At 54.5% G+C, this 15,850-nt stretch overlaps 1 protein-coding gene across 1 annotated transcript; it reads left to right on the forward strand.

Moving 5' to 3' along the window:
* Positions 1–1,869: 1,869 nt before the first annotated feature.
* Bnip5 (BCL2 interacting protein 5) lies at positions 1,870–12,646 on the forward strand. Its single transcript, XM_026383519.2, has 11 exons — positions 1,870–2,458; positions 3,209–3,334; positions 5,309–5,373; positions 5,599–5,848; positions 6,764–6,895; positions 7,826–7,887; positions 8,063–8,291; positions 8,849–8,968; positions 10,023–10,087; positions 10,886–11,149; positions 12,611–12,646. Exons 1-11 carry the CDS (start codon positions 1,870–1,872, stop codon positions 12,644–12,646), a joined length of 1,938 nt encoding a protein of 645 aa, XP_026239304.2.
* The last annotated feature ends 3,204 nt before the right edge of the window (positions 12,647–15,850 follow it).

Below are 15,850 nucleotides of genomic sequence, written 5' to 3' on the forward strand. Positions count from 1 at the left end.
TTAGTTGTTAAGAGACCTTTATTTTATTTATTTATTTATATGCGGTGCTGAGAATCGAACCCAGTGCCTCACACATGTGAGGCAAGTGCTTTACCACTGAGCCACAAACCCTGCCCCCAGATATTCCTTTTAAGGAACATTAAACAACAAATACAGCCTTCCAAATTGCCTGCCTCATCCCTGGCCCAAGTTCTCATTTTCTCCAAGGTAAACCACTTTTTTTGGGAGAATGGGCGGGTACCAGGGATTGAATTCAGGGGCACCTGGCCACTGAGCCACATCCCAGCCCTATTTTGTATTTTATTTAGAGACAGGGTCTCACTGAGTTGCTTAGCGCCTCACTTTTGCTGAAGTTGGCTTTGAACTCGCGATCCTCCTGCCTCAGCCTCCCCAGACACTGGAATTATCACCCACTTTTTATGGCCAGCAATGTTGGGACACCCAGTGGGGACACTCAGTAGCCTCTGACTGCAGCAGTCTGGGGCTGCAGCGACGTCCAATCCTTGCTCCCCAGACCGGGGCTGGAAGGAGGGAAGCCACCCTGAATGTCACTGTCACCTTCCAGTCTCCCTGTGCTTCCCTGGTTCTTTCCTACCCTTTGTGCCCTCCTCATGTTCCCCTGGATCCTGCGCAGATGAAATCGCAATTGTAGAAGCCTATTTTTTGCTCCTGTGCTTGCTGGACACGTACATAGAAGGCATTTTAGAGTAAATGAATCAGTTGGTCAAGGCAGGGGATGTGGCATAAATGCACGATTTCTATCCCATGCTGCTAAATAGTCCTTAGTCCGTGGTAAAGCCACAGTCCCAAAGCAGAGGAGGCAACCTGGGGACCTAACTCCACGGGCATCCCTGGCAGCTCAGGTTCGGGACTCAGAACCATATTTCATTTTTCTTTTTACTTCACCAAAGGGCAAAAGGGGTTCTGGGCAACTTTGGAAAAATTGGGAAGCCCCAGGAATTTCATATTAAAGACACCTAAATGGAGTGCAGTGGGCTCAGCCCACCTACCCAGGGTGCTTCCAGGAAGAGGGGTCTCTCATCTTTCCAGTGGCAGCTGCTTTGTCCCAGGGTGGAAGGAGGCCCCTCGGGGGCAGGGGAGGGACATGTTGGGACATGTTTCTAAAGCCCCGTTGGCTGCAGAGGGCAAGTGGCTGAGAGGACAGTCCAGAGGTGGAGGCTACCGTCCAGGTCAGCACAGATGGGGGGCTGGACAGATGTGCTTTGAAAGTGAGGCCTGCAGGCTTTGCTGATGGGCCCAATGTGGGAATGAGAGAGAGAGAGAGAGAGAGAGAGAGAGAGAGAGCGCAGTCAGGGACAATTTCACATAATTTCACATTTTGGGCCTGAGCAGTTGGAAGCACAGAGATACCATTGACTGAGCGGAGATAATCCTGACAGCAGGCGGCAAGTCTGGGGCATGTTTCAGATGAGGACATGAGTCAGTCGTGGCACGAGGCACACGTGAGCTGCCTAAGCAGCCGGACTTGGCCGGACTCCAGCGGCATTTGTTCCCTGTTGCTGCTGTAACAAAATTCCACTCACCCAGTGGCTTTGGGACAACCCGGATTGTCTGCAGAGTCCAAATCCGGGGTCCAAAGTCAGTGGACTGAATGAAGGCGAGGGTGGGGCCCTGTCCTCCGGGGAGGCCCTCCAGGTGCCCCTGACCAGCCGTGAGGTCTGGTTGTGTCTTCCTCCTAGAGGTTGTTGAGGACTTTAAACAGGTCAGCAGCTTCGGGCAAGTGTCACCTGGAGGGGCTGACACGGGCCACAGGAGCGGCAGGTTGTGAGGGTCTTGAGCACTGCTAGCTGACCTTGCCATCTCCCTCTGGCCTTTCCTAAGGGGACTGTTTGTTTTGGTTGTAGCCCGATGGAGACCCCAGGGGGACCACAGAAGCCCTTGGCCTGCAGGAGAGCCCAGTCTCTGGACAGGTCTCAGGTGCCCAGGAAGGACTCTGGGTCGGGGAACTGCCAGTGCCTCTCCTTTTCCACCACTACCTGCCGGAGGCCCCTTCGCCGCACGTCCAGCGACGGGGCCAGACACTCCGGGATCCCAGCTCAGTCTGCAGAGGCCCAGGGCACCGTCACCATAGCCCTCACCCTGGAGGGGATGAGGGGGCTTCTCCCCAGTGAGCAGAGGCCCCAGCAAGACGCCAAGAAGCACAAGGCCCAGAGGCGGGCCCAGCAGGGGTGGCTGAAGGCCGTGCTGAACTTCTTCCTGAGGACAGGCCCAGAGGAGCCCAGAGAAAAGGCCAGCAAGAGGCCCAAGGGGAAGGAGGAGCCCACAGAACCCCCGGACGGCCCAGGAGAGCCGGCCCTCAGGACGAGAGCCCGCGACAAGAAAGCCAGTCGCAAGAGACACAGTCACAGGAAGCACGATGCTGAGGACCCGGAGGCAGGGCTGCCCAGGACAGAGGCTGCCTCCGTGGAGGAGGCTGACCTGGGCCTAGCTGGCAGCGGTGAGCGGACCGCCTCTTCCTAGTGACCCCTGCTCCACCCCAGGGGGCTCTCAGCTCTGTGGCTGAGGGCCTGAGGTCAGATCCCTGGAGGGACTTCTGTCCCCCCACCGGGTGGCCTGGGGCTGGTGACTCTCCCCTCTGAGCCTCCCCTTTTTTTTTTAATTCACAAAATGGAGGTAAAATATACTAGCTGTGGCCCCCACAAAAGTGCTAGTGAGCGGAGTCATTATGAAGCACTATTGAGTCTGAGGATCACAGATGAGGACAAATGGGAAGGTGGGGGCGGGGGGCGTGGTCCCTATCTGGCCACCAGGGTGCTCCTTCTAGACTTTGGTTCTTGGATGGGCTTGAGCCAGTGGCCGTCCCCTCCAGAGCCTTTTCTTCCTCTTGTGTGAAATCAGAGCTCTGGTCTCAGAGGTGACTTCCCAGCCCGACTCCTAGGACGCGGGGGTGGATTGTCACCCATACCTGGAGGGAAATGGTGCTTTGCCTTTTTTTTTTTTTTTTTATGGGGAGAAGAGCCTCCAGGGAGATCCCAGATCAGAGGGGGACAATTGAGAGGGACGCCTGGGTGGAGGTGGCCTCTTGGCAGATTTCAGAGTCTTGGGTTCAGCTCCCAGATGGCAGCCACCGGGCCTCATGTGCAGCCAATTCTGCGCTGTTTTCTCAGATGGATTCAGAAAGTCACAGGAACGTCACCCACGTGTCCACTCCCACGCTCACGCCCACCGGCTTTCATCTCTATTCCAGGCGGACACGGACACGATTCGTTTCTGCACCCGTCCTTGCCCATCGAAGTGGGTGGTGCCAGCTTCTCAGGCGTTTCTCCCCAAGCCGCGGGTCCCCAGCCAGAAGAGCACCTCAGGAAGCCCGACCGTGAGTCCATCGATAGTGTCCTTTTGGTCTGTGGTCGGGGGGGCTGTCACCCAGTGAGGTGGAAGGCTCTGCGTGGTCACTGAGACCTCGGATCTCGGTGGCTGATTTCTCTTGTCTCTTCTGCGGCTTCTGGCCACATTGGCTTATTTTAAGAGTCTCCCAGAAGGGAGTCTGGGGATTTGGAAAGGCTGTTGGCAGAAGCTCCTGCCTTATGTGTTAACGAGAGTGGGACTTTGTTTTTAGTCTCTCAAAGTTTATTTTATTTTAAAAATACGTAGAACAGTAGGGACCGGGGGTGCAGCTGGGTGGCAGAGACCTCGCCCTGCAGGCAAGGGGCCCTGGGTTCAGTTCCCAGCACCTCACACAAAAATAAAAATGAACTAAACAGAGAAATAAATAAATAAAATAAAAATATATTGAAGCGTGGTAGGAATATGTGTCAATGCACGCTTGTATTCCCACAGTTGTCTGGCTGTGGGCTTCGGAGGTGTAGGTATGTGTAATTTTGTTGTGGAACCATTTTAGAACAAAATGATCTAAAGACTTAAACCCGCACCGTTAAGAAATAAGGGTGGCGTCCTAGGCACCTACAATATCATTATTGCTTCTTATAAATAAAAAATGACCCCCTGTTCATCTAATTCCCTGTTAAAAATGGCCATATTTTAAAAAGCTAGAAAATGGAGCCAAATCTGTGCTGTTTTCTCAAATGGATTAAGAAAGTCACAGGAACAGTCACCCACATGTCATCTGTCAAAGAATAGCTAGCAGACACTGAGCTAGTTATTGTGTAGGGTATTTAGTTATTTCACAGCGAATTATTTTCTCACCCTAGAGGGAATCAGCTGATTGATTGAGGAAATGAACTAGAAGCCAAATGGGATTCATGAGTGAGAGGGAAGTGACTGAGGGGTGAGAGAAATCCGCAGGTGGCCCAGGGGGACCTGTTTCCATCTCCTGTATAAACCCCTCGGCTGGCAGCCAGCAGAGGACAGTCTGGGCACACTGCCCTTGAACAAGGTCACCAAAGGAAATAATTTCCATCGTTTTTGGCTCCTCCTTAATGATTTGGGCCTTGGGCAGAGACCTGGACACAGTGGCACACGCATACCTGCAATCCTAGCGGCTCTGGAGGCTGAGGCAGGAGGATTGCAAGTTGAAGGCCAGCCTCAGCAATTCACTGAGACCCTGGCTCAAAATAAAAAATAACATAAAAAGGCTGGGGATGAGGCTCAGTGGTTAAGCGCCCCTAGGTTCCATCCCTGGTACCAAGAAAGAAAGAAAGAAAGAAAGAAAGAAAGAAAGAAAGAAAGAAAGAAAGAAAGAAGGAAGGAAGGAAGGAAGGAAGGAAGGAAGGAAGGAAGGAAGGAAGGAAGGAAGAAAGAAAGAAAGAAAATGGGGGCTGAGATATAGTGGAGGCATCCATAGGTCTGTGCCACACATCCTGATGTCCTTCTCTCCTTCTCCTTGGTTAGAATAGGGAATTATCATTTTCCCCACTTGAATTTTCCAGGGTGGAGGAAGGTCAGTATTAGGCTTGCAAAGTGTTTCCAAGCCCTGCGCCTCATTGGATGGCCTCTAATGGAGGCAGAACAGGGAATATGTCAACCTTACACAAGGAAAGAGAAGAAGGTCCAGGGAGGGTAAGAGACTTAGCCAAGGTCACACAGCTCGCTGAACTCAAAGTAGATGTTCACAGATTTGTTAGTAGGGCACAAGTGGAAGGCCTGAAAGGCTGAAATTTCCTGCATATAATATCATGCTTTGGGGCAGAATCCTTCCCTTGGGGATCCTCCCACTCTCTCTCAGGACAGCTCCTGGAATGTGGTGCTTTCCTCCTTCCAACCCGAGGAGCTGTTTTGAGAGGCCCCTCCCCTGATCCAGAAGGCCCGAGCTGGTCTCCTGTCCAAGAGGGTCGTGGAAAGTGCTCTTTGTGCATTTGGAGAAGGTGACAGGGCATGTGCTCTCTTCCAGAAGATGCTGTCATCCAGAGGATCGTGGAATTGCTCAAAAAAGTGGGAGACCAGTGGGAGGAGGAGGTGAGGGGCGAGCATCTGTGCACAGCCCAGGACGCTGCTGCCTCTCCTGGTTCCAGCCCCACCTGTCCTTCCCGCCTGCCCTTGCGCTGTCTGAAGCCTCCATCTGCTTCTCCGGCTCAGCGCTTCCCCTAGCCCCCTAAGTGCTTGGCTGCTCCCCAGTTTTCCCGGGAAGCTCTCCCTCTCTTGGTACTTAGGGGCCTGATTCAGTTTCTGTTTTCTTTCCAGCAACAACTTCAAGTCCCTCAGCTAGAGGTGGCTCTTCAAAACCCCTCCCCGGTCTGCAAGAGGAAGTCCCAGGAGAGAAAGTCCAGCCTCAAGAGAGCCTTTTCTCTTAAGAAGTATGGCCCCGGCCCTGAGGAGTCCAGGAGAGCAGGGGCTGCCGATGTCCCCAGTGCAGAGGCCCGGCCACCCAAGAAATCCAGCTTTCTGCCCATGTGTGTCGGTAGCCACCGGTCCTCCATCTCCAGCAGCCCTGGTGAGCAACTCTGGCAGTTGCCATAGCAACACTGCAGCTGCCTCCAGCTCTGGAACCTTCCCAGGGCTGGGATTGGCTGCTAGAGGGCCACGGTCTGTCCTGCAGAGGACAGGGGGAACCCCAGCAGGCTGCCGCTCCTCTCTCAGACCCGGAACCCACTCAGCCCTCCAGGGCACTGTGTTGGAGGACCCGCCATTCACGTCTCACAGCCTCCACCTCCTCCTGCTGGGGGGAGGGGTGGGGGGCGCACAGGATGTTCAGGAAGGAGATGGAGCAGGGATGCAGGGCGCCTGAGCGGTGCTTTCCTTGTCCTCCCATGTCTCTGTCCTCACAGCCATCTTAGGAATTGAGGTTATTGTCCCCATCTTACAGATGACAGAATGGGGCTTAGGGAGGCAAGGTCATGTTCAAGGTCACCTGACTCATTAGCACAGAGCTAGCAGGAGAAAGGATCAGCCAGATTGGTCCTTCCTGGGGGTTGGAGAGGACCAGCCTCATAGGGGGTGCTGGACCAGGGGACTACTGCCCAGAGAGGAACGGGTGGTGCTCAACACCAAGGAGTGGTCCAGAGGTGGGTACCCGGCCCTGGGGGAGGGAGCGTCAGGCACAGTGATTCTGACTGTGATCCTTGATTCATGCCATAGAATTAGGCCCCTTCTCTCTGGGGATCAAGTGAACATGGTGGAGGGGTGGAGCCCAGGGAGGGAGGCGGGCCCCCCAAACCAGGAAGGCCCACTCTCTGAAGGCACAAAGGCTTGGAGCTTGGTCTGGGCCAGTGACCCTGGGACTCAGCCCAACGCCCAGCTCACCTGAGTGGCAGCAGGGCCTCAGGGCCAGCTGCCAAGGTACCACCTCAGAGTCAGGGCCAGGTTCTGGCCTCTCCGATCCCTGAGACCATTCCGTTCTGCTTCCCAGGCTTGGAAGGACCCGAGGTCCACGAGGCCCTGTCTGCAGATGGGGAGGGCCCAAGTCCCTCTGAACCGCCCACCCACACCAGATGCCAGGGACCCGTAGAGGAGCTGCCACTGGACGGGACCTCAGAGTCCAGTCAGTATCCTGCCCCTTTCCTCAGAAACCCCTTGGGAAAATGCTGGTCTGATTCTTTCACTTGCAGAAGAGAAACTGAGGCAGAGAGAGGCAGTGGCCTGTTCAGACTTCCCATAGAGCCACCTTGGGGCCCAGGGCCCAGGCCTGGACCAGGCTCCTGTTACGTGCTCTCTTAAGCATCCCAACCGTCCACAGCTGCAGTGAGGACGCGCATGTGGCCTAGGCAGCCAGTGGGCGATGGAGGAAAGCGCTGCACACAGCAAGGGCTCCACAGATGGTGTGAGCTTTAGGCCCCGCTTTCAACCTGAGTTCTGACCCCTTCTAGTTCTATGAACGTGGACAGATTGCTTCGTCTCTGACTCAGTTTTCTCACCTGTGAGATGGGCTGATCACAGAATCTTCTTCCTGGGGTTTCTAGAAGTTCTAAATGAATTCAGGCCCACGAGGCCTTCAGGGCAGCCCCTGCTCATAGCCAGTTCATGTCAGTGGGGTCCACTGTTACTAGGTGGGCCAGCTTGGGAACAGAAAGGATAGGGAGTGGGTGGGGCGGGAGGGGGGCTGTTGTGACTTTACTGTTGGCAGCCAGGCCTGGGCTTGTATCATGGTCTGTTCTGAGCAACTGAAGATGCTGAAAATACCTTTAGGATCTCTACTTTTGCTGCCCAGCCTGCCCGGAAGGGAATTAAGAAGGCCTGGCTCTTCCGAGATGAGGGGTGCAGGGTGAGGGGTGTAGGGAGCAGGCCCAGGTGCCTTCTCAAGAGTCCAGAGTCCCTGGTTGGTGAAGGAGAAGGGAACTTGTTCCCAGGAAGCCAGCTCTGCCTTCTGAGGAGCTCATGAGCACCAAGAGGTTCACCCAGGGAGCCCTGGGGTTGGGCAACATGGAGGCTGAGCTCAGAAGACTTCTCTAAGCACTTTGGTCTTTTTTTTTAGACAAATTCATCCAGAAGATCCTTGCCCTACTCCAAGATGCCGAGGAGCAGGAGGGAGAGCAGGTGAGGACCCCAAGCTGCCCCTCCGGCTCCTTTCAGCCCCCTGCCCGCTCCAGACCACCCTCACTGCTCTTCTCGGGGTCCCCCTCTCCAGCCCGAGGGTCTCTTTCCCCAGCTCACCTGCAGTCTCCTCAAGGTCAAGGCCCACTCACTTTCCCTCACACCCCCCCCCCCACAGCAACCCCAAGTGCAGGAGGTGGAGGTGGCGGTGGAGAACCCGGCCCCAGTCTGCAGGAAGAAATCCCAGGAGAAGAAGTCCAGCCTCCGCAGAGCCTTTTCCCACAAGAAGCACAGCTCCAAGGAGCCCAGGAGGGCAGGGACCGTCCCAGAGGCCGGGACACCCAAGAGGCCCAGCTACCTGCCCTTGTGTGTGGGTGGCCACCGGTCCTCCATCTCCAGCAGCTCCGGTGAGCAGGCCTGGCGTTGCCATAGTAACAGAGGCTCCCTGGAGGGCAGGGGGTGGCCTCTGTGTGGCCACGGCCATCTTGCCTTCTGCTCTCTGCTCTGGGCAGAGGAGGGGTGTGGGGTGGAGAGGAGTGAGGACCACTGGTAGGTAGACAGGGGTTCCTTGGCATTTATGGAGTGCCTACTGTATGCCACTGTCGTGCATATCTCATGTAACCTGCTCACAGCCCAGGGGGGTCCGGCTTAGGACCCCCATTTGACAGATGGAGAAAGTGCAGTTTGGACAGAAACCCAGGCTTCCTTCCCGGGCTTCTTTCCTCAATTGCTTCATTCCAGACCGTGGGGAGGCCGAGGGCTTGGTGTGTGGAAGGAGTTAGTTCTCTGCAGAGAGCAAAGGGAGCTCTGTGAACTCCTCCTCGCAGGGTGGGGTGGTCAGGGGACTTCCCGAGGACCTGGGAAGCAGGGCCCAATGACCATAGCTTCTGGTGGGCCTAGATGCCACTCTATGGGGGAGTCTGACTTGGGTGCAAAACACTCACCCCGATTCTTTCACCCTCAGATCCAGAACATTCTGAGTTCCAGGAGCCTTTGGCTGCCGAAGGGTTCCCAGCAGCATCCTCCCAGACCACAAGCCACACACCAGAAGGAGGACCCCCGCCGGAGGACACGTGTGAATCCAGTTAGTGCCACCTGCTCTCCGCTGGGCCGGCTTCCTGGGTGCTTCTCCTCTGCATGGACTCACAGGCTGAATGGGGAGCAGTTCCCAGGAGGGAGCAGAGGGGCAGCTGGGAACCACCCCAGGAGACCCTGGAGCAGGGCAAGGGCAGGGCTCAGGTTGAGAGCACCCGGCTGTTCTGCGAGCTGGAACTTGACCTCCTCACGTGGTCACGTGAAATCCTCGCTTGCCCTGGTCTCCGGGGGTGATATCCTGGCAATCAGGCTCTCCACAGGGGGAAAGCCCCGATTTGTGGCCTTTGTAGATTTGGGTTGTATCAATAATGCCCCTGGCCGATTTCCAGCTGCCAACAGTTTGCAGTGACTGCTCCATCAGTTTCTGCACAGTTACAGTGACCTCTGTGTGAGGCGCCCAGGCCACCACGCCACTAACCGGGTGGGTGGGAGCGTTCCTGCTGCCACAGGAACCATGGTGTGTCCCCTGCTTGCATTCTGATCAGCTACTTTTATTTTTATTTATTTATTTGTTTTGGGCACCAGGGATTGAACCCAGGGACACTTAACTACTGAGCCACAACCCCAGCTCTTAAAATTTTATTTTATTTTTTTAAATTTAAGACAGTGTCTCTCTGAGTTGCTTAGGGCCTTGCTCAGTTGCTGAGGCTGCCCTTGAACTTGCAATCCTCCGGCCCCCTGAGCTGCTGGGACTACAGGCATGTGTCTCTGTGCCCTGCTGATTAGCTGCTTTTAGTCCAAGCTTCCATTCCTGACATTGGGAGGCCTCGGTTTTCCCATCTGTCAAATGGAGCTGGATGTGGTGATCGGGGAGGCAGCACAGGTCAGAGGCCCTTCTATTTCTCTGGAGCAAGCCCAAATAAAGCTCCCACACGCCAGTGCTGGTTTAAGGAAAGATTTTCTTTGCCTGTCATAACTCATCTGTGCGCCACGTTTTAAGATAATGTACTATTTATATTGGGGGACAGTTGCTGCAGCGTTTGATTGTGGGGAACAGGGTGTCAGCCCACATGCAGTTCCTCACCCTCCCTTCCTTTCCCTAGAGGAGGGCATCATCTGCACCCTAGTGGAGCTGCTCCAGGAAGTGGATGGCGAGCTGGGCGACCAGGTGAGCACCCCTCAGCCCTCCCCAGGTCTCATCTACCCATTCTGGGACCTGGGTTCAGTCCCCAACTCTGGGTGATCTTAGACATGTCTCTTAACCTCTCTGAGCCTCAGTGTCCTCTTTTGTAAAATGGGGGATAATTATCTACTTGAGCAAGTTTAATGCCTACATAGAACATGCCAGAACGCAGGAGGTGAGGCAGTGTCTGTTTAAAATATCACAATGCTCAGTGGCTCCTCCCCCACCAGCTAAGACCTTCCTAGTTCAGATCTTCAGCCCACGTCCCACCACCCTGCAGGCCTCCTTGTGCCCATGTCCCTCCGGCCCCTGGGACCTCCTCTTCTGCAAAGTCCCACCCCGTCCCAGGTCTCATTCCCCATCAGTGTCTCCTGGGATCACCTAACAAATCAGCTCTCTGTACCCAAGTCCTTGTCTCTGGTCAGCTTGGGGGGAACCCCAGCTCCCGTATACCATCATGAAGAAGTAATTGGCTAGAGGAGCCTTGGGGTGGCGCTGGGACTCCCCTGACATCCCTGCACTAGACATTTTACAGACAAGGTCTCCATCCTCCCACGGATTCTGGGGGTCAGGGATATTACTCTCATTTTACAGATGACCCCACTGGCTCAGGAGGTCACAACTAATCAGGGTCAATTCTGGGTCCAGAGACCTGTGGACATGTCTGGATGTGGGGCAGCAGGGGAGGCAAGGGAACTTAACTGAGGGGCCCAACCCGGCTACAAGGGCTGGGGACGGTCCCTGCGGGCAGCACTAATGGCCTGATTTCATTTCTGCTTCCAGATTGGGCGGCACCCCAGCTTTAAGAGGTTTTTTTACGAGTTCTCGGACTCTACCCTCAGGAAGCTGGTGGCCACCCTGCGCAGACGGAAGACTCACTCGCCCGGTGGGGCCAGGAGCCTCGCCCAGAGACCCTCCCCATATGCCTTTGGCTTGGTCCACAAATTCGCTGGCAGCCACAGCCGCACCATCTGCAGCCTCATGGGCTCCCGGGGCCACTGCGTCCAGCATAACTTCACCCAGTTCCCGTCCAGGGAGGCCCAGCCGGTGAGAGAGGGCGGGGAGACAATGACAAATAGGACAAGGGATGACAGGGCGTGGGCCTCGGATGGGATCTGCCTGCTCTCTTCTCCCTTGTGTACTCTGTTCGGAACTTGCAGGATTCAGTTCCAATGTCACCTCCTCACTGAGGCCGTTCTAAAACACGACCCCCTGCCAAAAAAAAAAAAAAAAATCACTGATTTTGCTCCATGATTAGTATGGTCTTTATTCAGCACTGGGCACCAACTGTAGGTACCTTTGCACATGTTTTGATTAATGACGTCTGCTCCCTTAGCTGGTCTTATTATTTCGTAGGTCCTGCTCTTGGCTTCCCAGTTCTAAGGTTATAAAATTTATATAACAAAAAGAGAGGTTCAATTTCAGATAAGGGTGCCCGAGGTAGACCAGAAGGCTCTGAGGGCTGCTCAGGGCTCAGGAGTGCAGGTGTTTGAGGGAAGAGCGGCTTCACCCTCTGGTGGCCTCTGATCAGCAGGTCTCCTGTCCCCTTTTCCAAGGTCCTTCAGATCGCCCGCTTACCGTCACTCCACCCAGACTGAGTGATGGTAGAAGCTACTGAGTGAGGTGTGATTTTGGAAAAAGCAGATGTGGTCTTTGTTGGTCTTGGACAAACTGACCCAGAACTGCTAGCTGGAGGTCCCCTGGGCAAGCAGTCCTTTTTGCAGTGATGTCACCATCACTCAAAATGCATCTGTCATCGGCCATCCTCTCTTGGGGTTGCCTTTAGAAGCCCCTGGAGAGGGCCCTCTAGAGAGCCAGTCCTACTGCGTGACAGTTGCATCTTGCCAACGCTCTGCTCCACGTGGCTGACTTTCCTGTGGGGACTCCTTGTGACCTTAGACCTCTCTTCTCAGCCTCACTGTCTTCTCTGGAGAGTGGGATGTTCTGGAGAATTTGCTCTCTAGGGTGGGCTAGGGAATGGCTCATACAGAATGATCTCAGTTCTTTGTCAAAGATACTGTGGGAAGATGGGCTCAGTCGCCCTAAACCCATCCTCTGGTTTCACTCACTGTTCATTCATCCATCCTTCATCCAACCAGCAAGTATCAAACTCAATCAGCAGAGGTTGACAGGGACCTGTGTGCTTCGCTGTGCTAAGTGCTGCGAGGTGCTCGGGAAGGTTCTGCCTTCAAGGGCTTCACGTGCTCGTGGAAAAGAATGTTGACTGATGACGACATTAAGTAGCAATCAGAAGCCAGAGTGTCAATGAAGCCAGTTGGTCCTGGGAGGCTTCCTGAGAGTCGAGGCTGGGGAGGCTGTAGTGAGAGGGAGGATAGGTCGGCTCTGGAGGCAGGAGACAGGAGGCTTAGGCAGGAGGGGCTACAGGATCGAGGACCCAGAGGTGGAGCTCTTGCTGGTGTTGGTGGCAGCAGGTGGTCTATGTTTGCAGAGAGGGGCCGACACAACATTGAGGTATGGCTAAAACTTCTGTCCTTCTTCTCTTCCCAGAACATGCCAAGTCCTGAGTGTCAAAGTCCAGATTGAAAGCTGTGCCTTATGCTCAAATGCCCTCGAACTAACAAACTGATTGGCAGCTTTCATTGGAGGCCCTGAAGATGCTCCGTGACACCCCGATCTGTGCTTTCCCAGCAGGCCCGAGACAGCAGCCGACGACACTGTGCACCATGCACCCTTGTCTGAGAATGTACCGAGCCTTCATCCACAGAGCTGGAGGCTCTCCCCCACTTTTAAAAACATTTGAGACAACGTCTTGCTAAATTGCTCAGGGCATCACTTAGTTGCTGAGGCTGTCCTCAAACTTGTAATCCTCCTGCCTCAGCCTCCTGAGCTGCTGAGATGTCATTTTTATTAGAGCTACATGTGAGTAATTTCCAGGAAGTGAAGGGCTTTGAATTGGACTGAGATGGACAGTTACCCAGGTGTGCACTGCTCAAGAGGACCAGACCCCAGGAGGTACTGTCATAGCCGGAGCCTGCGGATTTATAGATTCAAGATGACAGTTTTTCAGCGGATGGAAGTGAAATGTCTTGTAAGGGGCTTGTTTTGTGTTTGCACAATGATGAAGAGTGGGGTGCTAGAGGCTCCTCATCCTACACAACTGAACAGATCCAAAGCTTGAGTCCCATGGATCATTTGCTTCACATCATGTCTCCCTGCGGGCCTGACAGGGCTGCAAACAGAGACCTGACTCCCTTGGACATGGCCTGGGACACGTGGCCATGGGGAGAGGACACTAAAACTTGGAGAGCAAACTTGGTGGATCAAATAGCCCTGTTGGGCCTGTGGCCCAGCCTGAGGGGGCAAGGGAGGGAGGAAGCCCAGGGTAGGGGGGCTCTGGGCACTTGGAGGGGACTGGCCTCAAACCTAAGGCAAAGTTTCCGGAAGTTCAGCCAGATGTATTGTGTCCAAAAGGTTTTTAGTTTTTATGTCGTTTCTGAGGAGTATGGGGGTGGGGTGGGCTATTTATGGATTATTTATGCAGCAGCCTTCAGGAACCCCGTGGTGCAGAGCCAGGTGGAACAGAGGTCAGGAACCTCTGTATCTAGCTTCTCATCAGGAGCCATGTCTTTGGGCTGTCGAGTGGTTGGTGTGAGTCTCTGATGCTGGCATCTGAGCCTCGTTTTTGTACTATATTATTTGATTAAATAAAGAAGTTGGCACAGCAGTGTGATCTGGATTACTCCAATGGAGGCCAGGCAGATGCCCTCCTGCTGCGTCCTTGATGATTGGGTGGGGACGAGGGACTTGTCCCCCGCCCCCAGGCTTCTCTCTGCATCCTCTCCAGGTGTCCCGTCCTTGGGGTGACAACTCACTGAGGCAGAAAAATAAAGGGTCCTGGGCTGGGGTGTCAGGAGACCCGGGATTTAGTCCAGCAGCCCCAGACTGGTGACCTTAGGGACAGGACATGTGCCCTGTTGGACCTGACATTCTGCCACTCCGTGGCTCCCACGGTGGCAGCTCTTTGTGCGTCTGGGGAGATCCAGGTTGGTCTGGAGTCTACATGATCTCTCATCCGTCCTGCACTCTGATGCCCAAATTCTGTCACTTAGCACCAAAATTTTTGTCCAGAAAACATGGTCTCCATAGAAAGCCATCGAATCTCCTTTTCCCTCTGTGACAGACGACACAGGATCTACTTCTCTTCAAACCCTTGAAGGCCCAATTATACTCTAAAGAGATCAGGAGAAGACGGCCTTGAAATCCTCACCTCACAGAGGAGGAAACCAAGGCGGGTGACTGGTTCAAGGTCACACAGCCACCCACGACCTATCTTGGTGCCCTCCACCATCTGATCCATGAGATCACAGAGTCAACCCACAGTTACCCAGCACTGGCGAGGTGCCGGGCGCCATGCTGACACTCTGGAATACCAGAGTGTGGCCCCTGTCCTCGGGATGCGCGTGGACCCACTGGTTATGGGGATTTTATGACAGTAGGAATACAGGGGGGTGGACTTGGTGGAGATGATGCATAAGGACAGGCCTCCCTCGCCGTCCACCAAGGCCACTTTTATGAGGGCACCCAGTGCATGGGACACGCTGCTGCCTTGAGAGTCCTTCAGAAGGTGGACGCGTGACCTCAGGACACTTGTCTCTGCTCCATGGTGATTCCTGGACAACGGGCTGGGCAAGGGGCAGCGGGGTCAGGCTGGGCAGGGTGTCACTCAGCAGCCTTGGAAGACAAGACGGTGCCTGGCCTCGGCCTTGACACCAGCAAGACCCCTGGTATCCAAGGACAGCACAGGGGCTTCACCCATGATCCACGAGCTTTGTTTTATTTATTTTGCGGGGGGGGGGCATCAGGGATTGAACTCAGGGGCACTCGACCACTGAGCCACATCCCAGCCCTATTTTGTAGTTTATTTAGAGACAGGGCCTCACTGAATTGCTCAGTGCCTCGCCATTGCTGAGGCTGGCTTTGAACTCGGGATCCTCCTGCCTCAGCCTCCTGAGCTGCTGGGACTATAGGTGTGGGCCACTGCGCCCAGTGTTGATTCCAAAAAAAAAAAAAAAAAAAGATAAAAAGGAGAAAGGAACAAATGAGAGTCACCAGCTTTAGCAAATAAAAGTCCAGGGTGCCCAGGTAATTCTGAGTCCCAGATAAACACACGATGATCACAGTAGGGACAGACTTCTAAAAACTACCGATTTGGTGTTAATCTGAAATTCGAATTTCACACCATGCCCCGTATTTTGTCTGGCCACATTCTCTTAATTATCTTGAAATCAGGGAAATAAATCAAAGCGAAGGCAAATCTGCAAGGGGATTTATTGATCCTTTCACTGATATTGAAAGCATCTGGGCTCTAAATACAGAACGAAGACAATAATCATTAGTAAGTTCAGTTCTTCTGGGTACCAAGGAATAAGTGTTCCCCAGAAGACAGAACCCCACTTCCTGGGCGTCACCTGCCTCTGGACTGCGGAGCACACAGAGGCCAGCCTGGACGAAAGGCCAGTGGCCAGGAGGGCCACTCGGGGGGACCCTCCTCTTCTCCGCCACACAGACCCCCAGCTGCTCCCTTGTCAGGAGCCGCCAAGGAGGCAGAGGACACACAGTCCCAGGACCCGGGCTCTCCTCGGGCTTCTCTATGGGGCATCTGGTCCCTGCAATGGCCCCCACCACAGCCCCCATCTCAGTTCACATCCGCACCCTCCCTCCCTGGGCTCCTGGGCTCCCGGCCCGTGGGCGGTGGTCCCTGGGTTTTGCATTCCTCTCCCACTCCAG

Source organism: Urocitellus parryii, chromosome 8 (genome assembly GCF_045843805.1).
Source record: "Urocitellus parryii isolate mUroPar1 chromosome 8, mUroPar1.hap1, whole genome shotgun sequence".
Lineage (NCBI taxonomy): Eukaryota > Metazoa > Chordata > Mammalia > Rodentia > Sciuridae > Urocitellus > Urocitellus parryii.

Excerpts from the sequence above, each read along its gene's own strand:
- Bnip5 (XM_026383519.2), top strand. The coding sequence starts at position 1,870 with ATGGAGACCCCAGGGGGACCACAGAAGCCCTTGGCCTGCAGGAGAGCC. Across the intron at positions 3,335-5,308 it reads GCACCTCAGGAAGCCCGACC|AAGATGCTGTCATCCAGAGG; the intron begins GTGAGTCCATCG and ends GCTCTCTTCCAG. Across the intron at positions 11,150-12,610 it reads CGTCCAGGGAGGCCCAGCCG|AACATGCCAAGTCCTGAGTG; the intron begins GTGAGAGAGGGC and ends TTCTCTTCCCAG.